Genomic DNA, 24,318 nt, shown 5'->3' with positions numbered 1-24,318 from the left:
TTGAAGGTTAGTGGGTCCAGGCTCGCCGCTCTACTGTTGCAATTTGGTAGGAATTGCTGGGTAAGTTTATCCTGGTGCGTAATACCTTTGTATCTATAAATCCTCATCGATGATCTATTTCTCCTCCCTATCTTAAGAATGTCACCTTACTTCACAAACATACCCAAGCTCTGTTACTCAGAGTCAATTGTTATCGCCCGCCGTGACGACGCGTACTGAAAAGTGAAAATTTTGTAAACTCGCCGCACAGTTCTAGGAAATGCGGTTTGGAAAGATATTTGGGGGTACTAGGAGAGTGCGGTTTGATTTCAGTCCGGTTCATAGTGACTGAAAGTCCAACCTTCATGGAAGTGAGTACAACGCTTCGACCTATCTGCCGCTTCGAACTCCTTATATTAACTTCAATCCACTTTCCGGTCTCCGCCCTAGTACGAATATCAGGGCGAAATCCTCATTCTCTTCGGCTTCCTTCAGCCCGCTCATTCTTGAGTTCACAGTTCTCTTCATCTTCATCGTCTCTTTGAAAGTCTTCGTCCTCCACGCGGAAACAAGACACCGTATCAAAAGGAATCGACAATCTTATTCGTCAACTCTGCTCTTCGCACTCAAGTACAACTTGGGTACATCACCCTAAGCACTCTTGTATGAGTTGTGGGAGAGTGGTACAATTAGGGGACATGCTTGTGCATTCCAAATGCGGACCGGATGAAGGAGGGAATGCATTGCGATGATGGGGCACGGGAGACATGGTGCATACATTACAACGTCGTTATCGGTCCGCGCGTTCTGTTCTTCCCGTTGTTTGTCCTCACTGGGTGTCCAATACTCCTCGCGTTGGAAAATGTGTTGGTGTTTGAGAGATACGCGTTGGAGGTTGAGAGGTGGTGCGAGCTGTAATTTCGGCAGCAGTGACATCAGGGTGAGGGTGAGATGGGGAAGGCAAGCGAAGGGTGGTGGAGGATATCAAGGTGATGTTTGGGATTGGCGATGTAAGTGTTATGTTCGCCCGTTTTTTGAGTTTCCGCATGTTCATTCGTTTGCTTCTAGTCTGTTTATAGGGAATGTTTGGCGTGGTTGAAACAACTGCACGTGTAACCTCTTCTAAACTCAAAGGCCAGCGGTACCTAGGACTTTTCCCGTATGCTATGAATTTCTGATTTGCCGTCATCTGTTTTTTAAAGTTTGTTGTTGCACGTGCGACAAGCCGCCCCCTTACATTTCTGTTCGCAGCGCCAACGGCGAACGTTGTCGAAGCGACGTCTGCGTATGGCTCAACCACAAGGGCGTCGCACTTGCGATGTTTTTTTTGGTATCGTGTTCGACATTTCATTGATCCACCCTTCCTATAGTGTTAAATGTGGTGTTCCACGCGTTGGGGCGTCTTGACGGTCCTGCTCGACTTTGGGATCCACTTGAAATCGGAGATGTTCCCGAGGTTGCACGGCCACTAAATAGGCTCCTCCGCGGCGTATTCTCTGGTTCACATTCCGGGAGCTACGACTTCCATTCAAACTATAATACGGTTATTTTGCATCTAGACTTTACTATGGGAACGAATCAAATCAATCCAAGAAATCCCACTCCTTCTCCTTCCTCCTGCTAGGTTCCCGCAGTCAAATCCAAAGCAGTCGGTTGAACCGTGAGTTGTCCGAAACCGTATAGAATCCTGTCAAACCAAGAGGCGAGCCCTGAACCGAAGATTTACTGGGAACCTGCTTTGTCCTGAGCGTCACCATCAGCCGTGATCGCAAGCAGACCACCACTCTTGGCGGGAGCTTCAAGTTGCAACAGCTTGGCGAACTGAACGAGCTCATCGGCAGTCGGCAGAATACTCTGGGTCAAAGAAAATGTGTTCGTCTGTGGGTGGTACGTCTGTCCGAGCACCACGAGAGGCCCATATGACCAGACCCCTTTAGCAGGTGCATCTTTTGGCGCCGTGTAGTTGATCGTAATGTCACTGGTGCTCGTAAAGTCGAGCTGAAGGTAACGCGGACAGGCATTCCTCAGTTAAACGGTCGAAGCCCCACAACTGTGAAAGGTGCTGCTTACCCGAATGGGGTTGGTGATGGCGCGCGAGATCATCATGTCCGTCTCGAGGTTCTGTTTGAACCAGACCAAGAGCGTCTTCTTGGGCGTCAAGAAGACGTCCCCAGTCCAGGGGGTTTTCAGGAAAGACGTCTCGAATGCACGTCCTCACCCAGGATGTAGGATTTTGTGAATTGTACGCCGTCCGGACTTATTATCAACTGAAAGCGATGTTTCGAAGTTGAACTGATCGAAGCAGCAGAGCAATAATGATTGCAGGGCGAGCACTGATCTACCTCGACGTGACTTCCGAACAGCGTATGTATATGAGTCCCTGTGTTTACATGTTATTAATGCTGGCCCTTTGCCATACAACTGCCCTTTCCGTCCAAATGCTGAGGCACCTAGAGGTCGCAATATAGCCGCTATGTCGGAGTTAATAGATTAGCGGGTTCCACCGAACTCGGAGGCTCAGTGCAATCAACAAGAACAGCTTCACGCCGACAGAAGTTCGTCACGGAACACCTGAAATGCTGATACTGGAAGACATAAATTCACGGACGAACTTGATTGAAGGCAAACTTCTCGCGCGGAGTTGTTGAACTGACAACAGGCCATACATTCGATTAGATTTACGGACGAAGGGCCTGATGTACCTTTTAACGACGTGCCTATGTACACCAGCGCATATGTCTCCCTTTTTCTTTTTATTTCTCTTCCGGTCTCGTCTCGTGAGCTGTCCTCTCAGGGACAAGGGTTTGGGCTGGGTACGGGACGCGTACGGACACGAGAGGCGGGCGCCCACTGGCATCAATTCGACCATAGCGATGATTTATGTTCCAAGTTGGACATTTTGAACGTCAAAGTATGAGAATATTGTGAAATTGGTGCCACGATGATGAAGAGGCTACTGGATTTGTTGAAGTGGGATGGAGAAAATTAGCAAGAATATATATAAAAAGTCTGTCCAAACGACAATGGTAAGCTCTATTGGGTGGGTGGTGTAATAGGTTAACATGCGTGTAATTACTTTCCCTCACGCGCTGCGGGTTCGAGTCCCGTCCCGCCCCATCAGTGATTTGCTCCCCCTCACATATTTTTGCCATGGGTTGCTTGGACAGGCTGACGTGGGCTTGGAATCATTGCAGATTTAGCTCCCTAGATCGGCTCTGTATACATGGACTGATACGAATGGACTTGTTACAAGAATGCGCAAGCCAAAAGCCATTTTTAAAGACTAGCCCCTAAACCTAATTTCGAGTGTTTGATCACAGCGGTCAAGGGATCCTTCAGACCACCGCTCAATCCAATACGATTTCCCTCTTCCCATCCCATAGCTGCCAATAATTTGAAGCCGATGTTGCTGTCGTTCAGCTTGGGAGCAGCCTGAAAGAGAACATTCGGTTTAAACGCTACGCATCCCCAAACAAAGTAAACACTGCACCTTTCCAACCTCGTCTCCTTCTCTGTGTCTAGGCATTCTTCCTCCCTTGTTTCCTTCATATGCCCACTCCTCTTTTGCAGCAAACTCTAGACCTCTCGCTCGACCCTGCCTCACAATCTTACCAATCTTTCGTTCGTTAACTCCATAGGCACTTCTTGTCGTCTTGAATAGCGTCGTATACCTGCTATCTCCCTTGCCTTTTGATGCACTCTTCAGATTGAAGGCTGTAGCCAGTTCATGTATCATCTTCCTGGTTTCCTTGTTTGTCGGAGGTAATACCATCTGCTGGGGTCCTCCAATATTCTCCAAGAATCTGCGGATTTGCTGAACAAGAGTCGTGGTATCAATGACTCTGTTGGGAATGGTGGTAATCGTCGGGTCCAGGTTTGCAAGACGCGCGGTCGCGTTTTGTCCCTTTTTACCTCCCTTCTTGGCTGCGAGTGGATCAGCAGCCTGCAAGAGCTTGGCATGATCTCGCTCCCGTCGTCGTTCGGCTTTCTTCTCGCGGTCCTTCGTCCAGAGCTCGGCTAATTGAGGTGGGAGATTTTTATTTTTATTTTTACTTTTGCGAGCTTGAGGCATAAAGTCTTCGTCGAGGTCAAAGTCTCCGTCGCGAACAGCGCGGAATAGTGTATTCCTGGTTTTTCTATCACGACCTGTCAGAATGTCCTGATTTTCAGCTAGTATGTCCTGAAGGAAGGTTAAGGAGTAAATTCGTGGCAGATAAGATAAATTCACCTCAATTTCGGCGATGTAATCATCCTCATCCTGCGTCCATTGCCTAAATAGTTTCCGTTTCTCATCCTCAGAGTCCTCTAGGTCATCATAGAAGTCTTGATCCGTTGCTTTAGCCTTCCCTTTGCCATTGCTTTCCCTCTCTTGAGCTTGCTTTCGCAACTTGTCTAGTCGGGCTTGGAAACTAGATTCTGGACTGATGTCATCGTCTTCATCGTCATCCCATTCCAAACCATCGTCTTCTTCATCGTCGTCCTCACCGATCATTATCCGTTCTTCCAGCTCAATTGCTGCATCATCATCGTCCTCAACGTCGTCTTCCGAGTCCGCGCTGCTACCGACACCTCCGCCCATTCCAGCATGATCTTCTTCCCTCATCCTCCTTGCATCCTCCAAATCGTCCATCGTAACATATCCTCGATTTATCCCCTCTGCAAACGCACGCATTGTAGCAGTATCCATGTCTAATTCAGGGTCAACCTCCATACCCCCATCATCCACTTTGCCCTTTTCAGATTTGGAGACAGATATGACGCGCAAAGATCCATCTTTTTCAGCTCGAATTTCTTCCTGCATTTTTCCCTCTTCTTCGTCCTCAGAGTCATCTCCCCAATCAATATCTGAATCATCTCGGCCGCCCCATAGCTGAGTTTCAGATACTTCCGCTCCTCTCGAAGCAAAGGTGGATTTCCCTCGTTTGTTCTTGAGCCACACATTTCTCTGTCGCATCTTCATCCTCGCGGGCGTCGCTTTTATCTGAACGAATGTAAAGAGAGGTGCTTTAGCAGTTCTTTTTGTTTGAGATGTGCCAATGTTATTTGGATCAGTTGACGATGACGCTGTATCGAATGAAAATGAAAACGAGTCTATCGTTGGTGGTTCCGGAATTTCCGGGACAGAAATCGGTGATACTCCTAACGGTAAGCCGGTCAGAACTGAGATGGGGGCCACCGGCGTTGGCATAGAGTGGTTTTGAGTATGGCTAGGCGCAGGCGTGACTCTCCCGTTACGAGGATGAGGTGCGACATAGACAATAATGTCTTCATCCGGTAGCCCCAACGCTTTGCCACTAGCTATAGGTGTGCGCGAACGGGGAAGTGTGGGAGCCGTATCAATGAAGAACGACGGTGAGTTGACAATAGGCTTCGTATCGTCAAGATCCATAGTTGCGATGGTGGAAGACACTTCTAAGATCTCGTCTGAGGTGAATGTAGAGTCCTCTACGGTCTTCCTCCCTGCATAGGTGGCGGTATCTGACGAGCCCGGTTCAGATATACTTCCAGGGAAAACAGGGTCCTCGGTATGCGATGTGAGAGGTGACGTCGATGCACCTTCCGCATCCTGCGTTTTAGACAGAGACGCTTCAACAAGCTCCACGGTGGGCGTCATTACGAGTTCTACGTCAACGTTGTCAACAACGCTGGTCGAGCCTTCGTCAAAAAGTGGTGTCTGGAAGTTTTGCGCCAACAATGATTCCCCGAGAGTGGTTGCAGCTGTCTCAGGAACCATTTTTGGCGTAGCTTGAGGTAATTCCATCGCGCCATCGGCAACAGAATCCTCTGCTGTAGGCGAGGACTGCCCCATTGAAACATCGTGTTGCGACTTCAACGTGGCATATGTTCCTGTAAAGGTTTCTTCTTCTGTATCCATCCTGTTAGTAGTGGAAGTAGAAATTTCAACGATTTCCTGGAAGCTGGCCAAATCTGCGAAATCAATCTCCTCGAGTCCTTCACCTGCATTTTCTTCCGCCGATGATTCAACAACTCTGTTGGAATCGGAAGCAATCCCAAATACCTGTGCGACTCGGTCTGCCGTTGGAACATGATACGCTTCCTCATCCCCTGAACGAAAGGACAGTACGTTTTCAGCACAAACAGAGAAACTGGAAACCACTTGGTGTGCTCACCAATATCTTCCGCCACTGGTTTCAAGATTTCTTCCTCCTCCATGAAAAGATATCGCTGATGTACACCGGGAACAAAATCGATGACCTTGAGCAGTGGTCTGTCTTCGTTGAGTAGCCTGGATAACGGTGCATCGATACCACGACCTTTGCCTTTCCAACCGCCTCTTTGAGTTGTTTGACCGCGACCGCGACCTTGGCTAGTCTGATGATTGACTTCACCTCTTCCTCTTCCTCGTCCCCTTCCCCTTCCACGATCATTTGGTGTGTTATATCCCGAACCCGAAATTCCACCACCATTCGGAGTGCGTACAGGGGGAGTAAAGCCTCCTCTACCTCCACCTCTTCCTCGAGGTGAGTTATATCCGGTCCCAGAACTGTCTATGGAAACACCAGGATGAGATCTGGATAATTATGAGAAGTAAGGTCGAGTTCATCGTGCATACTTTGTGGCCAAGCTTGCAAAATGAAATCTGTTTCTGTTGATGGAATGTATCCGACAGGTCCGCCAAAACCCCTACCCCCTCTGCCTCTGCCTCTGCCAGGTCTGCCCCTCCCATTTCCTCTGGGCGAAAACCCGCGCGGTGAACCATTCAAGAAACCTCCACGACCGCTCCCCGAGCCCTCATTTGGACCATTGTTCTGACGTCGTTTGGTCATTCTAAATGTCCAAGGGAGTTGAAAAATGCAAGGGAAAGAGAAGAAAGAGAAAGTGACGATCGGCGATGACTCTCAATTCATCACGGATGCGAGATCCTCGCACGCAGTTTGGAAGGAGTTTCTCACAGTCGTCTATGGAAGAGCGGCGATAATCGACAATTCAAATTTTTCACAAAGTACATTGGGCGCGTTATCAAGTGAGATGCTACGTTCACTTCCTCACTAGTACTACCAATACGCATTCAAGCTCCAAACCATGTTTCCTTGATCAAGTCAGCGGCTCTTTCCGCGACGATATACGTTGGCACTTGTGTATGAGCAGTAGGCATTTTCGGCTGTCGAGAGAGTAAAAACTTGATTAGCCAATCTGTAAAGGGAGAGAAGGGGGAAATCAAATCTCACAAATATACTGGAATCCACCACCCGCAATCCCTTGACCCCTTTCACTTTCAGATCCGGATCCAATGCACCCCAGCTTGCACCTCTCGCGGACATCGCAACGCTTCCCACCGGATGGAAAAGTCCAGTAGCTTTCGTGTTAATATACTGGTCTAGTTCTTCATCTGTTGTCGCGTTGGTCGGTGAAGCAATGATAAATCCGTCCCAAGCTGGCGCAGAGAATAGTCTTTTGACGCTCCTGATAGCTTCTCGCATTATGAACCTGTCCAACTCCGATCGGAGGAGGTGAAAATCAATGACCGGATGATCTAACGGATTTGACGAGTTGAGTGTTACCGCTCCATCTGCATTGGGGCAATAAGGTTGAATGGATGATTTTTCGAGATAATGCAGGATCTTACGCGAGGAAGGAGACACAACAGCAGCCCCAACGGCCATGAAGTTGCCTGTGGGTGGGACCGGTCCAATGAAACTGTTCTAGGATACAAGTTAGTACGAAACAGTCCTCCAGAAACAGATTCAAAACATACGATGAAAAAAAGCTCAAAATGCGCAGTGCTGTTTCCAGCAGCAGGGTCACTGAAACGATCGAAAATTTCTGCGCTTTCATTTACCCGAAGCCAGCCCATCATCACTAAGGGCGTATCGGCGAGCAGACCTGTTTTGTTCAACGTCCATTCATTTAGTTGCTCCGCAGCCAACACCGGATTTCGATTAGCCTCGTCAAAAGTGTCATTGGAGTTTATCTGATAGCCATCCGTGAGAACAGGGTGCTCTGTCAAGTTTTTTCCAACCGAGGGAAGATGATGAACTACGTCGATGCCGACTGCAGCCAATTCATCAGAATCACCGATGCCAGAGTGGAGAAGAACATGGGGTGACATGATGCTGCCCGCCGAAAGAATAATCTCCTTGCTCGCCGTTACTGTCTGGAAGGTACCTGAACAAATTGTTTGATTATTGAGAGATCACTGAGAGAACGGGAGAGACGTTAACGTACGACCACCATCCTGAGTGAGTTCGACCTCGCTGAAGGTAAGCGACCGATTAGCTCTTAGTAATCGAGTCGCGCGAGTGTTGACGAGCACATTGAGATTCGATCGATTTATGAACTCAGGCCCTAGGTATGAGGTAGCAGAGCTGCTTCGTAACCCATTTCCAACCGTTGCCTGAACCCATCCTACAGTATTATGAGAATGAATATAGTAAAAGGGAACCGTTGTGCGTACCAAAACCCAGATGGTTCCCCGAGTTCATGTCGTGGTTAAATGGAAACTCAGGGATTTCTTGTGGGGTCTGGATAAAGCGATCTTCGATCTCACGGCGAGGAGAACTCTTTAAACTGACAGAATTGACGCCGACGAAACCGTGAACAGAAGGCTCGAACTGAGTAAGGTTGCTGTTCGCGGTAAGAAACTTTTCATTCTGTAAAGATGACATGTCAATGTCGCTGTTGTGCTTGATTTCATATATGATATTCACCTTCCGGATGTAAGGCTGGACATTGTCCCACGACCAGCCCTCGTCGCCAGTCATAGAAGCGTAACGATTGAAGTCATCTGCAGTACCTCGAGTGTATCCCATAAAGTCTGTTTCTTTCGATCAAGATTTCACGTACGACCGAATTCGAGTAGGATCCTTACTGATAGAACTACTGCCCCCTAAAGCAAATCCACGAGGTACAGTAACAGATCTGTTGTTAATGGCAAGTTGGGGCGTGGCTTTATGTACGACATTCAATGTTAGGTCGTCTATCATTGACAACACTCGTACTTGTAAGGTTCCAGTCGAAAGGTGTGTTGGGCGCCAGTTGTGGCGCACGACCAGGTATCATTAAGTCCGTGACATTGTCAACTCTGTATTCATTCGATTAGACAATCAGTAGATACAAATTCTGGACTTGAGAACGTACGATCCCCCGGCTTCGATGACTAGAACTGACCAGAAAGGATTTTCGGATAATCGATTTGCAATGACATTCCCAGCAGTTCCACCTTGAGCAGGTTAAGCGAATCTTGAGACGATATTGAGGTGATCATGAGCTCACCGCCTACTACGATGAAATCGAAGGTCCGTCGCCCAAGTTCATCGAATGTGCGGAAAACGGCCGCCGAGGCCTGCAAAGCAGCGAACAGCACCCAGAAATAACAGTTTCTGTGGTGCATTAGGGAATTGTTGTCAGATTTTGGGTTCCAAAATGCTTTTATATGGTGCGTACTTCCATGAGACAATTGACGTGTTGGTCGTATGACAATGCAGCTTCGTCCTCTTTCTAGTTGTTCACATGAATTCCCACTGACAACGTTAGATGAGTTCAGCGATGGAGTGGGTCAAAAGGGAGCGTACGTACATTATTTCTATTCCTGTCCAGACCCCGTGTTACCCTTCGAACGAGAACGAGGCAGGTTGAGTAAATTTCACCCTTAAAGGCGATTTGCGTGGGGATGAGGGACGTTACTGAACACCTTGTGACTTGTGACGGACGCGTATCGAAGCAATGGATCCGGCCGGACCAACCTATTACTTGCGACGCGCGGTGGATTATAGGCTTGCCATTAGTACGAAAGTTTATAATTAAGAGGCTAAATTAGCTACTACCATTATAATGAAATATAGTCTCCTCACTGCTTGAGTGGGTACCGGTACTAGTACAGTAAATTAGGCCAATCCCTTAGTACCAGCTTCCGATCGACGTCAAAAAGGTCGGCCACAGGACTTTGACTACACGCCTTCGATGTTGGAGCAACATGAGACTACGACACTTAGTTGTGAATGAGGAGCATGGATGGCTAATTCTCACCGGTAACAGACACGCTTCCGGACAACAACTGTCGTGGTGTGAATATAAGACTACTGGAAGTCCCCGGTTCTGCCTCTGGTACGCCGATGACCTCAGCGTGATGAACGAAGCTGCTCAGGTGTCTGACCGCCCGACATGCAGCAATCTGGTATTCCGAGTCATCTAGTAATTAGTTGATGTCGGATTTGCAGTTGAACTGAACAATTACTCGCCGATGATATGACAGTGGCAGGTACCAGTGCAATCACTGACATGACGGGATTTAGATTGAGGGCACTAAAGATCTGGAAAAATACATATGAGAAGATGCGATTCAGCAGGGGGAGAAACTTGTACTTACGACGCCCACCAAGTTGACCACAAACCTAGCACAAAAGGTTTTTCAGCATCTGACCGTGATCTCCAAGACACCAAAAACCACTTACGCTACAATAAAATATAAAAATCCGTCCAGAAATAAAATCTTGATTAGGCGAGCACTGTTGTTCATCCATATTCCAGTTCTGCGGGCCATGAGGCATAACACGATAAAGTCAACTACCATGACATAGATGTAAGCTCCAGTTGTCAGAGCAGGCTTGTTATTAGTTATAACGCAGCCTGTCCCTTCTAACCATGCTGCTTTGACGAGCGTGGCATTGTGGAGGATGAACGCCCAATGACCCATGATGAGAAGGGTCAATCCGACTACGACGTAAAGGTCATTCCTCCATACAGCTATCCTTGAGACACGGTCAAAAGGGTGAATGAGCGAGCATTTCCACGAATACTTACGTTCGAATCGCAAGACTGGCACAGGCCAGTCCAGCTGAAAGACCTCCCATCGTCTGTATAAAGACATACAGGCCTTGACAGTCGAGCGGTCTGTGTAAGGGATGATGAGGTATTGGATTAACGTACAGATATCGAGTTGAGCTCACTGCTGAATGTTTAGAGAGACCGTGCTGGTTTAGGATGTAAGTCATGGCTGCTGAGCAGATTCATGGAGGAGCCACGACTCACAATGCTATCAAGCAGATGAAGACCATATAGCGATTCAAGAAATAGAAAATCTGTGCAATGCTCGTTAGTGGGTGCCGAGAAGGCCAGAAGCACGGTCGCACCAAAGGCCATCTAAACTTGTGTTCTCCGATAAGAAGTTTATACTCGAAGTCAAGCGAAGTCAGCCATTCCCATCTACCTTGAAGAAATGAAAAGGTGATGGCTAGATATAGTTATAGATTCGTACATATAGAGGCCTAGGAGAACGTGCAGGAGGTTCCCGAACGAGGCTGAATCGAGTTTGAGCGTCTTTTTTTCAAACCAAAGGGGACGACATACTGGAATTATGTGTGATCTCAACTGGGGAATGCCAGTCAACGCCCGTCATATAACAAAAAGTCCGGGTCAAGCAGAAGAGCGCTGAGAAAGAACGACGATCTGGTTTTATATCATTGATGGGAGAAAGACGAATGCGGGATGGATGGAGTATGACCAGACAGTAAATAAATTTGGGATGTTTATTTTGGGTCTATTAGTATCCCGACGTCGGCACTCTGCTTCATCCGCAACCTTACCCAGAAACACGTATCATAGATCAACGATCTCAGATACTTAGAGTTGGACGTCAGTGCGGTTGATCTACGACCAAGGCTGTGAATGTTTCCGTGAATATTGGAAGTTTGGAATAGAGATGGAGTGCCCCAGATGGATCGGAAGAATTTGTCGGTAGCTTGTCATTGTTTGTTGATAAGCTTGTCACAAGATATAGTCCAAGGTTTCTGCAGATTAAACGTGTTACAAGCCGTCTAGTGTTAACACGAATACCTTCATGGCGAACAAAGAGAGTAATACTCACCCCAAGTCTCAGAACAAGCATCCAACAAAGTCATCAACGTCATTAAAGCGTCTGATAAGTGTTATTGTGCTCGGTGTTGTCGCTGGTGCCTTTGCTTCACTTTCGGTTGCGGATCCTTCCCCTCTATTCCAACTCCTTGTTTCTCATCTCTCCCTTGGCCAAATCAAGTCGACAGCTAATGGTCTAGCGGAAAATGCGGTCGAGAGACTAGAGAGGTTACTTACGACGCAAGAAACATACGCTGTCTGTACATGGCCGAAGAGAGGAAAGAGAATTTATACAGTTGACGAGAAAAACTCGAAGGCTGGATGCTTCGTTGTAAAGGGAGAGTGGGTCGATAGAATCTTTGATAGTGTCGGTCTGTGTTTCTTCCCATCAGCTGATGAACACGCTTTACATTCTTCGTTAGACGAACTCAAGCAGTGGGACGCAAGCATTACGATTCGATACACCAAACCTGATGAAATCGTTATACCTGGAATGTCTGGTCAGTGAAGGTCTTGGTTTTGCTGTTCAATCCCCTCACCACTTGGCGTCAGATTCGCACGTTCATACTCTGGAATACGGCTTCAGTCGTCTCTTACCTTTGGAGAATGCAAGGTCAATCAAAGGTGCGCGTCTTTCACTTCTGCTAGAAGTCAACGTTGATGCGAATCTCTTGCCGCAGAGGTTATCACTCTGGTCAGGAACTATATTCTCAACAATCCTGATGTGTATTCGAACACATCCAAAGTAATTGAAGGTTGGGGATGGGATAAGACTGTTTGGCCGGTAGAGAAGTATCCGACTGCAGTACGTCACGGTCTATTCCGGTATCAGTAATGACCATTGCTGACCATCCCTGCATCCCACAGGCCGATCTAGAAACTGACGTTGTCATCCGTGGCCGACCAGTGGTGTTATCCAGCAAAGATGGTCATTCTTTCTGGGTCTCCCAGGCTACTTTAGACGCGAACGCACCATTCCCTGAGCAAGTGCCTGGAGGTGTGATTCTTAGGGACAAGAAGGGCAAACCAACTGGTGGGTGTCGACGCCTTTTCTGTCGTAGTGATACTACCTCTAACAATTCACACGTAGGGATCTTCCAAGATGAAGCACAAGCTCTGATCAAACCTGCCGACCTTACGCATAAGGACTTGGTCGAAAGATTTACGATCACCGTTCAAGATGGATTAAAGAATGGGGTCACCAGTATACACGAAGCAGGGTATAATCCTCTCGCATTACCTTTCTTCCGAAAGCTTACGGAGGACGAACCATTACCGGTATGTCCGCCTTCCCGACTTGGTGACGTTCTATTAAGATAATTTTATAACAGATTCGGATCTATGCCATGAGCTTCTTCAACGAGACCGCTGACTATGGTTCGCCCCAGGCTCGAGATTCTGATAAGAGGAGGAGGAGACTTTATAATCGAAGTGTAAAAATTATTGGAGATGGTCAGACTTTGATATTTGTCAAACCTTCGAACGATATTTACGTTTTTTCTCTCCAGGTTCTATGAGGTCTGGTGGAGCATACGTACGTGCGCGTTTCTTTAGGTTTAGAATTAGCATCAATGTCACATCACCAAAAGCTCTTCGAACCATATACAGACGACCCGTCTACAACCGGATTCATGCGGTTCACGCCCGAAGTACTGAAAAAGAGGATACCGCAACTGTTAAAGGATGGTTGGCAGATTGTGAATTCGTTTCTTTGACTTTGTATTATATATCTCAACTGACTCATTATTATCTTTCTTCAGAACGTCCATGCAATTGGGGACCGCGCCAATAGCATCATCCTTGACGCATTCGAGATCGCTGCCAAGGATCACGGTGTCGATTTGAATAAACTCAGGCCAAGGATCGAGCATGCGCAGATTATGAGAAGTGAGGACATTAAGAGGATGGGGGAGCTAGGAAGTAAGTGAAATTAATTTTCTTCTACGGTATCGAATATTGACCTGGCCTTCAGTCATCGCAAGCATACAACCCACACATGTGTAATGTCCTTCCTCTCCGCCCTTCACATTCACCGGATATTCATGAAATCTATCAGTACCGACGACATGTACTATGGCGAAGCCCGTCTCGGTTCCGAGCGTGTGAAAGGTTTGTATGCATTTCGGTCCATGATCGATGCTGGTGCGCCTGTCACACTGGGCTCTGATATTCCAGTCGAGGGTGTCAATCCCCTTGAAGGCTTTTATGCCGCAATAACGAGATTGGATAAAAACGGAAAGAGCCCTCATGGACCCGGGGGATGGTTCCCGAACCAGAAGTTGACGAGGGTGGAAGCTTTGAGGGGTACGTGATATTGATATTTTCGAAGCTCTTTCCGGTAGTGACGCATTCCAATCTCTAGGAATGACTATCGGACCAGCATATGCTTCTTTCACGGAAGATATCCTCGGTTCGATAGAGCCTGGGAAGAAGGCAGATTTTGTTGTGCTTTCGAAGGATATCATGGAAATCGAAGCAAAGGACATCTTAGCGACGAAGGTGAAGGCGACGGTCATTGATGGCAGGGTCGTGTTTGGAGAGTTGTAAAGATGCAGAAATCTAGTAGGTCGTATATTGATTCCTTTGTTTGATCACTCCGTAACAGAGTGCAACACTATCTGATGTGGTGTCCCCACCCGTGAAATAGAAGCTCCTGAGGATTGTGGAGAAACTAGTGTGGCTGGTTCCGGACCCGTTGCGATTCGAAGACCACCGAAATTGAATGTATCTTCTACGTTTCACACGACTGTTAATCTTCGCTGTTACTAAATACTTACAGCCTGATTTGAGGTGAATACATCAACCCTGTGATGTTGTTCGCTTTCGTACACGCCTAGGGGTGAGTCTTCCATAGTCAGTTGCAATTCAATCGTGATGCTGTCGTTTCCAGAAAGATCGGTTGATCATATCGTATATCACAGTCCAACGTGTTTTTCAGACTCGGGTCATATTCAAAGAACGTCTAAACGGTAAAAGTCGGGTCGGCGTCATTCTGAGAACTTGTTAACTGACTTTTTTTGTCAGAACCGGGTCTCAGTTAGTCGGAAGGTGTGTACGGTCGCTTCTCGTCCACACGCAGGTCGCTCCGATCCTTATTTCCTGAACCATCGTAGAAAATTGGGTCATAAACATGCGCGATGGCTTTACGGCCTGTATTCTGCTCAGTCACAACGTCTCACTTCATAGTCCCCCTACTTCAATCGGGCGTGCTTGGGTCGCCCTTCCGACCGTGCTATGCAACGATGGCACCATCCAAACCTCCTCAAGACCCAGTACTTATTCGATCATTGGCTGTGGCGGTGAAGAGGAATATCGTTCCTGTTACGTTGGTGTTTGCCTAGAAACTTGGGTAGGTACGCGGGTTTTTGAAGAATCGGGTAGAAAAGACGAACGTGTCTGGAAAGGAGAAGACCAGCAGGAGCTGTTGGCTCAAATTGTTATAAGTACGTTTGGATCATTTGTCTCTACTAACCGTGTCTGAATTACGCCCATCAGAGATATTCCCGACTGGACACAAGGCAACAGGTACAGTGCCTGCCGGGTTCGTAAAAGCCTCGGTACCAAAACTGACCCGGCGTGTTCGAAACAGCGGTTAGCTGGGCAATGCTTGGACTATCCGGAAGGCTCAAGCTCGCCTCCGAAAAAGAGATCTACGCTAGAGTGCGACGGGAGGGGATATTAAGTGATTCATTGGAAGACTGCGACACTCTGCGATACCTAAACGCTTAATTTCTCCACCTGATTTCGACCGTCGGGGAAGGCTACCGTTTCCGTCCCTCATCAGGAAACGCTCCGTCATCATTCCGCCGTCGTTCACATCTCCAAGGAAGCGGCATGGATGAATGTTTTTCAGTGACCCCATCGCCACAGGAAGTGCGGAGGACATAAAGGCGGTCCCGGTGGCGAAGGGACAACGGGGTTCATGTTTGTGTCACTGATCACGATAGGTAGGGTTGTCCTTTAAAAGAATGGACCGATTTGAACTTTCTTTTCAGGAATAAAGCAATACTCGAGGAAAACGCCGATCATTTTGAGTAGGCCGGAACGATGGCTTCGGGAAGGCTCGAGATCGCCAAAAAACTCCTCCCGTGAGGGTATAGGCTAATCTGTAAGCATGCATGGTTCCTTGTAAAAACCTGGAGATGGAGGACGGTCATCGCCAATCATTTTCTGGCGGAGTCTGTTCAAGATGTACTAGCCCCCATCCGGAAAACTGCAAACATTTTTCACGGAATCGGACTTTATAGAATTCGATGTGAATCGTGATGCAACGCTCGAAGGGGGTCCGCTGCGAGTGAGTGGGGACGACGAATAGACCACGCTCCAGGCCCAGGCCTTAGCTACGATTTGTTTCGGGTCCGTGCCGACTCTGTAAGGTCACGGCAGCACAGTTTGCTATTGTGGGTGGTTAGCGGCTATTCGGAGTCAACCACCGGTAACGGGAGCCGGCGTTCAAATTCGTGTTTCTCCTCCAGACTCCAGCTGAACCTTCTCGAGCAGGCGTACGACGAGAATTACAAACGCGATCTCTAGCAGGTATACCATCATCTAGTCTGATTCTCCATTTCACTAATCACAGGCTATTTTCCGTAACGGTTTAACCGCTGAATCAAAATCAATACATAACTGCGTCAACTCTAGCCCGCACTTCTCTAAATTTCTAATTTTGAACAGACGCGGAATTCTCGCTAGAAATTGCGAAGTGAAGCGTTGCAGTCCTTCAAATTTCAAAGGAGAGTCTAAGGTGTTGCGGATCGCTTTTCAGACCGCTTTCATGGATTTCTACACAGACAGCTTGCCGCCCTTCACTGGACTTGGGCTTGGTTTCAATGCAGAAACACCGGGTATTTCCCGTCTCCTTCTCTTCTATACGGAATCAGTGATTCCAAATTTGGATCCGAGTCCCATGTCACTCATGCATAACATGCAATTATCTCTGTGACTTTGATCAACGCAGGACCTCTATAGGATCATTGTCATCAAATACCCCACGGTTTAACACCGCCCATCTGGGATGCCCATTCACTATAATAAGACCGACTTTGGTATCCATACCGCGCTTTTCATACCCACACCATGCCCACCGTCAGTGTCGAGACCCGCAGCGGAAGAGTCGAATTCAACTATTACATATCCACGCCTGAAGAAACATCTGCAAAAACAATCAAGCCGCATCTACCTACAGTCCTCTTCATTCATCCAGGCTACATTAGTTCAATCTCATTCCATTGTGGGTTATCTCCTCGACAGCCTCATTTCGTAGAGTTGAATCAACGTGATATTAGCTCAATTCAGGGACACAAGACTCCGTCGATTCAATCTGGTGGCTCTGGATCTTCGGTGCCACGGCTACACAACCGGCGCGCCTGTGAAGTCCCCGTACTCTACGGTAGAAGCTGCGGAGGATGTTACTAGGTTTATGGTGCGTTTTGAATCATGACTGTCTTGGGCGGACATTCTACCGACACGGGTGACCTCAGGATGCCGCACGTATACCACCAAGCCACATCGTGGCCCTCTCTATGGGCACCATGATAGCCTTCGAGCTTGCCATTTCATTTCCGGAGAGGTGCTTGTCAATATTCCAACTGTCCCCGCTGGGACTTCCAGAGGTGCCTTCTAACACTTCAGTCCTTTTTGTCGGCTAGCTCTAACATTCGAGATGGCTTCAGGCTGATTCTTTTAGCGAAGGATTTGATCAGATACATGATTTATGGAAGGAGGGAATGGTACACGGCGACGCTCTTATGTTGCGAGACTCCCTCAATGGCGTGAAGCAGTTTGGATGGAGCGATCGGGAATTTGGTTATGGTGCTAGGTCGTCTCCATTGGTCGATGCGTGCGTTCATGAAATGCTCATCAATGGTTCTCCTTCTAATATGTCGCGATTTAGCACCATCGATCTCATACTAGAAAGGGGCCGCGAAATATGGGGACCATTTCCGGAAGGCGTAGATCAGTTCAATGAAACTACCGTCCGCTTCTTCGCATATTCGAAGCTTCGGACAGTCGCCGAGTTCGCGAAAATACGAGTACCAGTAATGTTGATTCACGGTGGGGGCGACATCGTCCATGAAGTTGAATACGTCAACGAGTTCGGAAAGTTACTTGATAAAGCCGGTGTTTCTTGGGAGCTCTCTATCATACCACACGCGCCGCATATCATAAATTCCGATTTTGGAGACAGGTGACTGTCGACTCTCAGCTCCATCCTAACCGGATATTGACGATATTTTGATGTTTTAGTGTGAATCCTCTTCTTCACGACTTTGTGATTAAGTCAACGCGTCATCCTATGCAACTTTCTTCTCCCCCAAAAAAGGTCCGGTCGCCATGGGAAGACATGTTGCGTGATAGAGGTTACGAAGATGATTCGGATGACGAAGATCTGATATATAATCGCCATGGGCGGTAAGATGTTCTTGGTTCGTATGGACACATTTTCTTGTTGCGCAGACTTGCTGCTTCACATTTTTGCTTCACCTTGTACCGTGCATACTAATAATTCTAATACACTTGTATAGTAATATCGAGAATCAGTGTCGAGAGCACTAATTTTTCATTGACACTCGACAGAAGGCAAAATGTTCCCGGCGTCCGAGATTAATGACGCCGCGGGACTCGACGGTTGCTAAGTACCTCAACTCATTCAAAATCAAAGGTTACTCTGATCCTGGGTGCGAGCCAGCATGCAGCGGCTGCCCGGGGCTGTCCAAACACAAGCTGCCCGCAACAGATCTTGATGAAACAGATGCCTCGGTTCAATCAGGTTTTCCCTAACTCCGTTACAGCTCATTGTAGACGCTCGGCTTCTTTTCCTTATTCCATGATATGCAGATGTTCTAGTTCAAAGTCAAGATAGGGTCCTCAACAAATCTACAACATCCAGGCAATTCAATATTCAAGCTTCAAGAGGTTTCTATCTAGTATCCCCGCTCCCATCGCCAGTCAGCCAGGTGAATGCCACTCTGTCGGATTGTAAGTGGAACGGGTAAATTGATCAGGTCCATGATTGGCTCGGTCAAATCGTAGGTGGCCTTTGGCGTCAAAGCCTGTCGGTCCTGTTCACTGGCCGTGATAGAGTCAGTTCAAGAAGGATCATTAAACGATTTTGGCTTGAGCGCGTTCCTACTAGAGTACAAGACAATGGCCTCGACGCCCATGCTCTCTGAATCGAGATATTCACTGCTCTGCTTGTGCTTCTCCCGGGCTGGTTACCTCTCTGGGCACTGCTGCATGGCGACTGCTTTGGAAGGAAATTCTAGTGACGGTCTCTCAGGGTACCCAGCTTCAACACACCTTACTCAAAATTTGTTTATCTGGGCGCTGGATGGATAGAGAAGGTCGCCAAGAAGTTTCCCACTCCCCTTCACGCAATCAAGTTCGATGCCTTCGCAGATTGGTGGTTCCACTCGAACTTACATCATATCTGAACTATACTCCGGAGATGATCCTCCAGAGTTACCTAACGTCTAAACCACCTGAGTATCCTGTTTGTACAACTCAGATGGTCATTTCCTGATCTAATCCATGATTCTCATCGTGGCGCTTCAAAGCACAATCCCTACCCTCGAGAGGTTTAATTATGTTTACGGAACATTGCGAAACGGTTAGCCCTTGAAAGTGACGCCCGCATGTAATGTAGAGGACGCTGCTCAAGACATGACATGTACTTATTGTGGTGAGTGGCTTTTTGAGGACTAGTAGGATCTGTTCAACACCATATGGAATAGGACGCACTAAATTTGTTGTCGTATCTATGGAATGAGTCAACGACGTCAGGAACAATTGTTTCCCTCCAGATGCTCTCCCTTTTTATCATTTCTCAGCTTTGCCTAGACCAGGGCTAATGTCTGCGGCGCTCAACTGTACGGTTCACCAAGCACCCTGACATTACTGGCCGCCGAGGGACCTCTATTTGGGCAATCGGCATACCCGATTCTTCGACGATGATGTCCTCAAAGATTTTCTAATTCCTTTCAGTACGTATATACGGGAAAACTCGAGTCGAATGTTGCTTGGGCGTACATTTTCTATCCCCTTCATCCCCTTTTTCAAAGTCCTATTGGGTGCGTCGGCGTCAATGGGGCTAGGCACTGAATCTGGATGTATGGAAAACCACGTACCTAGTCAACATGAGCTAGTCAGAGCCGGATGGCAGTGAAATTTGTATACGGAAACAACGACATTCATCCAAGAGGCGTCTGGCCTCAGGGACGTCGCCGATTGTGTGTCGCGATCATTGTGTCCAGAATGCGCCGCATTTTGTGCATTTGCCGACCTTTCCGGCTTTCTCGGCTTGTCCCGGCAAAATTACGTCCATGACCACCCTCATGCGTCAGGTACTCCACTTCAAGTAGCTCACTTGTGGGTGTGGAATTGCGGGGTCGTCCAGTGGCTCGGGACAAGCTATCTGGATGGGGAGGACGATAACGTTGACGATCTCATTTACTTACCATTATGAACGCAGCTCACTCGCGAGCGCCTTTTGAAGCCAATCATCGCTAAGATCATGCCGTTCATCACGCACTTGCCTTTCGCTTCACATACACTGGCCAGTGGCAGCTCGCTTTCTGCCTTTCAGCTTCCTGACAGTCCTATCATCAGGGTGTAACGTGTTGTATATGTTACAGCCTTTCCTTGGCTCTTCCTTTCGGTTTCTATATTGCCATAATGTTTGTATGTGGCCTATCACAATCCATTACACGACTGAGTCTTCTCTGTCCAAGTTCCACCCGTGAAACAAGTTCTGGGTTACATGGCCATTTCCCCCTTACGAAGCCTCTACATAGTCCAATGAGTCAAATCTTGCAAGATCCACGGTTGTTGGAACACGGATCTTTATTCGCTTAGTAATAGCAGGTAATTACCTATACAGCAATCGCTGTCGTCTGTCTCTCTCGAACCACCATGAGCCAATATCCAGTTCCTCCTCCGTCCTACCAGACTACTCAACCTTCACCCGCAAAGAGTGGACGCCAACTATTCAGAGATGACTCTCGGGACCCTTTACTCGGAAATTCCAGTCGCACCGCCGGGGGCGCTTTCTATGACCAGCCCGAGGCCGGTGACCTCCCAGACGACTTCAAGGTTAGTTTGCGACATGCTTTCCTATGATTCGCATAGGCTTAATGTTCACAGTATGGAGTAACTGTATCTGAAAGCTCAGCTGAGATCAGGCATGCTTTTATCCGAAAAGTCTATACCATTTTGCGTGAGTAGCGCTTTGACTAGAAGCGGCCCTTGTATCGTTACTCATACCTTTTCAGTTTTCCAAATAGTTCGTTGGATTACTTCAAATATTGGAAGTCTTATCTAATCGATTTATCAAGGCCGCTACTTGCATTGTCGGAGGAATCGTCTCGAATAGTCCTGATGTCATTTCTTGGGTCCAGACACAGTACGCATCGACTCCGTTTCTCCGACATTATCGATTGGACTGACGTCTTTTTGAAGTACTTGGTCATTCTATGTCCCGCTCTTCGGTACTTTAATCAATCTCGGTTTATTGTACTGGCAGCGTCACAGTCATCCCATGAACTTTGTCCTGTTGTCAACCTTCACTCTCCTCGAATCGTTCACGCTTGGTGTTGTCGTCGCATTTTACGATAATCTCATCGTTCTCGAGGCTCTGTGAGTCGATGGCAAGCCTTTTGAAGATATGATTTCAGGCTAACCACTAACCTACAGGATCATCACGACCGGTGTCTTCCTCGGACTCACTGTTTTCACCTTCCAATCCAAGTACGACTTTGACGGTCTAGGTCCATGGTTGTTTGCTGGTTTGATCACACTTGGTACGTAGCTTGTATGTTCTCGCTGTCGCAGGTTCTCGTATTAATATGCTCACTTTAGTAATGGGAGGGCTAGTTTCCATGTTCTTCCCGATGAACTCGACTATGGATCTCATCTTCGCGATTGGCGGATGTTTGATATTCAGCGGTTATATTATCTACGACACCCATCTTATCAACAGTCGCCTCTCACCGGATGAGTTCATCATGGGATCTATCAGCCTTTACCTTGAGTAAGCTATTCGGTCGTCCTGTTTAAATCGCATAATGAATTGACGTTTACTCTTAACTATCTTTTAGCTTCATCAATCTCTGTACGTATCTCTTTCCATTCGCTCCTGCACTGACTGACACCCCTTCTCTTCCTCTTCCAGTCCTCAACATCTTGCGTCTCTTGAACCATGTCCAGGACAACTGATTGAATGGAAGTTGTGATGTCATGCATGGAATCCTGTGAACGTATTTTGTGCTTTTGCTCGGAACCTTTTCTTTCCTGTCTATTTCGTCCTTACTTTTGCGTCTGATTACCAGTATGTTTCATCGTGTAGTCTGAATCTAATCCGAATGTTCGTTCGAAATTGAAGTAATTCCAGTGTATTTGACATTGACGTTGGCAAACCGCCACCTTAGCAAATCGTTTAATAGAAGGTGACACTGATAATGACAACTCGAGGATAAAATGAACACGACTACGTTCAAAGGCGACCACAACCATCACCCTGGCGCACGATGAGCGACCACGTTCCCACAATTGATGACCTGCGGGTCAAGCTCTGTTTCATATGTCGCGAAGAAGAACTCTACGACAAGCCAGCAGACCCGCCCCGTACATGGACACATCCATGCAATTGCACATTACTCGCCCATGAAGACTGTCTTCTCGAATGGATAAAAACAGCAGAAGCAAATCCCTCGGCTACAACTGCTGACAGAGCTCAAAAATGCCCGCAATGTGGGGCCAAATATCAGGTCGAAAGCGATTTGCCGTTTGGAATGAAAATCCTCCATGAAGCGTTTACCAAATGGAATGTGTCCTTGGGAGTAGTGGGCAAATGGATGATTGTACTCGTTCCGGTTGGGTTAGCGACTGGAGTTGCGTTAGGTATGTAGTACCTCCCCTATGTGGGATTAAAAACTTTCACAATTGGACTGATGCGAAAATGGAACAGGAACGCATTCTGCTTTGGCCAAGTATGGATCGTGGGCTATAAGAGAGTTTTTCGGAAACGAGTTGGTTTTTTCTTTCCTTCTCTTTTCCCATCTTTTTTGGGGGACTTATTTTCAAATTTTAGAGTATCCGATGCTCTTTTCCCTTCAAACTCAAGTAAACGGTCATGGACCGCAGTCATAAATCTCCCTCTCATTCCCATTGGATTGGTATTGTACAGGTTCAAGCCCACATTCAATCTCTTCCCAATAATCACTGCCCTCCTCGAATGGTCCAACTTCCAGATACGCCCTGTTCAGAGCAATACTAATACTGTGACTGACACCTTCCTCTCTTGGCCCCCATCTCCATTCACGGTTGGACTCGTGGTACTACCATTGACACGATACCTGTATGGAAAATGTCTGGATCGAGTCACGCGTTGGGCTTTGGGGATGCCAAGGACAGAAGTGATGAATGCCACGCCTGAAGAGGATCGATTCCTTACCTTTCGGGTCCGAAATGGAGGCGAAGAACATGAAAACCGTCCAGAAGCTGAAGAACGTCCGGAAGGTGAAGCGCCACGTCCGGAAGGCGCAGAACCAGCAGAACCTGCGGAGGCAGGCAATCAGAATCCAGCCAACGTAGTAGCAGGAGGAGCTTCTATCACTATCAATGCTTCGCCAATTGGTCGTACGATAGGCGGAGCACTGCTCATACCGCTCATTGCAAAACATATGGGAAATCTTCTACTTCGGTTTTCGAAACATTCCGAGCCGTTGAGAAAGCTTTTGGCTGTGCGGACCCCAGGGCTTGTTTCTTCCGTCTCGCCAGCGCCGGGGACAGGGGGAATGAAGTGGAGCCTAGTTTTGAGAACGCTATGGGGAGGAGGACAGGCGTGGACTGATTTTGAGCCGATTTGGTCAATCTCTGTGTCGTTTTTATTCTGATGACTTCTGACTTTTCAATTTCAGGTGGAGAAACACGCTCGGATTCGGCACGTTCGTACTTGCCAGAGATATGATTAACCTTCTTAATCTTTATCTTGTCAAGAAAGAGATGGAGACACGACGTGTTAAGAATAGAGATTTTCGCGATGTTGATCTATCTAGTTTGGACGTCATGCCTAGGAGGGACAGTTGAATGTTATAGTGGTGGAATTGGTGCGTATCAGTTATGTCTACCTTTCATTTATCACTGTAGCCTGCGACGCTTCATGTAATTAGGCTGGTATAGGACTATCTCAGCATGTTACCTACGCGTGCGCGGTTCCCTTCGAGGACTTTGGCCCGGAATACGTTTCTTAATTGGGATTCTCATGTTCGCGGTTGGCCATTTGGGGTACGGGAATTCAGATAATTCGACGTACAATCCATTGGCGGAGTAAGTACCGGTGCTAATCGACCACTCTATAAAAACCGTTCTTTGGCTTTTTTTTTGAACATTATGGCTCACCACCGTCGAATTGCTTTATTGTCCCATCCTCGAACATCCTCCAATTTGTTCGTTCGCCTCCTGGAGAGCTATTCTACGCTCGGTTTCAAAAACGGTTGGTCCATTTCTCGTGCTGTATTTGTAAACCAGCTT

General features: G+C 47.5%; 9 protein-coding genes across 9 annotated transcripts; 5 read left to right on the top strand and 4 right to left on the bottom strand.

Annotated features, from left to right (window-relative positions):
• Positions 1–1,701: 1,701 nt before the first annotated feature.
• On the bottom strand, positions 1,702–2,085 carry E1B28_000336 (uncharacterized protein; the record flags this gene model as incomplete). The annotated part of the gene is made up of 2 exons (XM_043146148.1): positions 1,702–1,977; positions 2,050–2,085. 2 exons carry the CDS (start codon positions 2,083–2,085, stop codon positions 1,702–1,704), a joined length of 312 nt encoding a protein of 103 aa, XP_043014848.1.
• Positions 2,086–3,255: 1,170 nt separating this feature from the next.
• Positions 3,256–6,767, bottom strand: E1B28_000335 (uncharacterized protein; the record flags this gene model as incomplete). The annotated part of the gene is made up of 5 exons (XM_043146147.1): positions 3,256–3,411; positions 3,470–4,159; positions 4,208–6,045; positions 6,111–6,488; positions 6,554–6,767. 5 exons carry the CDS (start codon positions 6,765–6,767, stop codon positions 3,256–3,258), a joined length of 3,276 nt encoding a protein of 1,091 aa, XP_043014847.1.
• A 242-nt stretch (positions 6,768–7,009) lies between these two features.
• On the bottom strand, positions 7,010–9,000 carry E1B28_000334 (uncharacterized protein; the record flags this gene model as incomplete). Its single annotated transcript, XM_043146146.1, has 8 exons — positions 7,010–7,102; positions 7,170–7,643; positions 7,697–8,106; positions 8,167–8,346; positions 8,396–8,591; positions 8,649–8,755; positions 8,810–8,887; positions 8,940–9,000. The coding sequence occupies 8 exons, from the start codon at positions 8,998–9,000 to the stop codon at positions 7,010–7,012; spliced, it is 1,599 nt and encodes a 532-aa protein (XP_043014846.1).
• A 702-nt stretch (positions 9,001–9,702) lies between these two features.
• Positions 9,703–12,161, bottom strand: E1B28_000333 (uncharacterized protein). Its single transcript, XM_043146145.1, has 12 exons — positions 11,804–12,161; positions 11,287–11,726; positions 11,195–11,237; positions 11,070–11,142; positions 10,969–11,018; positions 10,887–10,910; positions 10,741–10,830; positions 10,392–10,688; positions 10,307–10,331; positions 10,179–10,250; positions 9,967–10,111; positions 9,703–9,919 (listed from the first exon to the last, which is right to left on the bottom strand). Exons 2-12 carry the CDS (start codon positions 11,333–11,335, stop codon positions 9,888–9,890), a joined length of 900 nt encoding a protein of 299 aa, XP_043014845.1. The 5' UTR covers positions 11,336–11,726; positions 11,804–12,161; the 3' UTR covers positions 9,703–9,887.
• On the top strand, positions 11,777–16,107 carry E1B28_000332 (uncharacterized protein; the record flags this gene model as incomplete). Its single annotated transcript, XM_043146144.1, has 19 exons — positions 11,777–12,161; positions 12,213–12,290; positions 12,343–12,414; positions 12,471–12,595; positions 12,658–12,823; positions 12,881–13,068; positions 13,122–13,242; positions 13,299–13,324; positions 13,380–13,487; positions 13,551–13,710; positions 13,763–13,790; positions 13,847–14,094; positions 14,153–14,514; positions 14,570–14,629; positions 14,681–14,759; positions 14,815–14,838; positions 14,904–15,233; positions 15,286–15,315; positions 15,380–16,107. 13 exons carry the CDS (start codon positions 11,777–11,779, stop codon positions 14,335–14,337), a joined length of 1,890 nt encoding a protein of 629 aa, XP_043014844.1. The 3' UTR covers positions 14,338–14,514; positions 14,570–14,629; positions 14,681–14,759; positions 14,815–14,838; positions 14,904–15,233; positions 15,286–15,315; positions 15,380–16,107.
• Positions 16,108–16,380: 273 nt separating this feature from the next.
• Positions 16,381–18,357, top strand: E1B28_000331 (uncharacterized protein). Its single transcript, XM_043146143.1, has 6 exons — positions 16,381–17,020; positions 17,076–17,212; positions 17,271–17,402; positions 17,463–17,629; positions 17,684–17,977; positions 18,037–18,357. Exons 1-6 carry the CDS (start codon positions 16,867–16,869, stop codon positions 18,203–18,205), a joined length of 1,053 nt encoding a protein of 350 aa, XP_043014843.1. The 5' UTR covers positions 16,381–16,866; the 3' UTR covers positions 18,206–18,357.
• Positions 18,358–20,700: 2,343 nt separating this feature from the next.
• Positions 20,701–20,907, top strand: E1B28_000330 (uncharacterized protein; the record flags this gene model as incomplete). Its single annotated transcript, XM_043146142.1, has 1 exon — positions 20,701–20,907. One exon carries the CDS (start codon positions 20,701–20,703, stop codon positions 20,905–20,907), a length of 207 nt encoding a protein of 68 aa, XP_043014842.1.
• Positions 20,908–21,325: 418 nt separating this feature from the next.
• Positions 21,326–22,002, top strand: E1B28_000329 (uncharacterized protein; the record flags this gene model as incomplete). The annotated part of the gene is made up of 5 exons (XM_043146141.1): positions 21,326–21,423; positions 21,481–21,587; positions 21,646–21,817; positions 21,885–21,898; positions 21,959–22,002. The coding sequence occupies 5 exons, from the start codon at positions 21,326–21,328 to the stop codon at positions 22,000–22,002; spliced, it is 435 nt and encodes a 144-aa protein (XP_043014841.1).
• A 261-nt stretch (positions 22,003–22,263) lies between these two features.
• E1B28_000328 (uncharacterized protein) lies at positions 22,264–24,004 on the top strand. Its single transcript, XM_043146140.1, has 4 exons — positions 22,264–22,686; positions 22,754–22,814; positions 22,877–23,653; positions 23,706–24,004. The coding sequence occupies exons 1-4, from the start codon at positions 22,314–22,316 to the stop codon at positions 23,872–23,874; spliced, it is 1,380 nt and encodes a 459-aa protein (XP_043014840.1). The 5' UTR covers positions 22,264–22,313; the 3' UTR covers positions 23,875–24,004.
• The last annotated feature ends 314 nt before the right edge of the window (positions 24,005–24,318 follow it).

The sequence above is a fragment of the Marasmius oreades genome, chromosome 1 (genome assembly GCF_018924745.1).
Source record: "Marasmius oreades isolate 03SP1 chromosome 1, whole genome shotgun sequence".
Classification (NCBI taxonomy): Eukaryota; Fungi; Basidiomycota; class Agaricomycetes; order Agaricales; family Marasmiaceae; genus Marasmius; species Marasmius oreades.
This window is presented reverse-complemented; position numbering and strand designations above follow the sequence as displayed.

Coding starts and splice junctions, on each gene's coding strand:
- E1B28_000333 (XM_043146145.1), bottom strand. CDS start 11,335: ATGACGGGCGTTGACTGGCATTCCCCAGTTGAGATCACACATAATTCC. Junction 11,238..11,286: donor TGAGATCACACATAATTCCA/GTATGTCGTCCC, acceptor AACTCGATTCAG/CCTCGTTCGGGAACCTCCTG. Junction 11,019..11,069: donor ACAAGTTTAGATGGCCTTTG/GTGCGACCGTGC, acceptor AGCATTGCACAG/ATTTTCTATTTCTTGAATCG.
- E1B28_000331 (XM_043146143.1), top strand. CDS start 16,867: ATGCCCACCGTCAGTGTCGAGACCCGCAGCGGAAGAGTCGAATTCAAC. Junction 17,021..17,075: donor TAGTTCAATCTCATTCCATT/GTGGGTTATCTC, acceptor ACGTGATATTAG/CTCAATTCAGGGACACAAGA. Junction 17,213..17,270: donor AGGATGTTACTAGGTTTATG/GTGCGTTTTGAA, acceptor GGGTGACCTCAG/GATGCCGCACGTATACCACC.
- E1B28_000328 (XM_043146140.1), top strand. CDS start 22,314: ATGAGCGACCACGTTCCCACAATTGATGACCTGCGGGTCAAGCTCTGT. Junction 22,687..22,753: donor AGCGACTGGAGTTGCGTTAG/GTATGTAGTACC, acceptor AAAATGGAACAG/GAACGCATTCTGCTTTGGCC. Junction 23,654..23,705: donor ACTGATTTTGAGCCGATTTG/GTCAATCTCTGT, acceptor TTTCAATTTCAG/GTGGAGAAACACGCTCGGAT.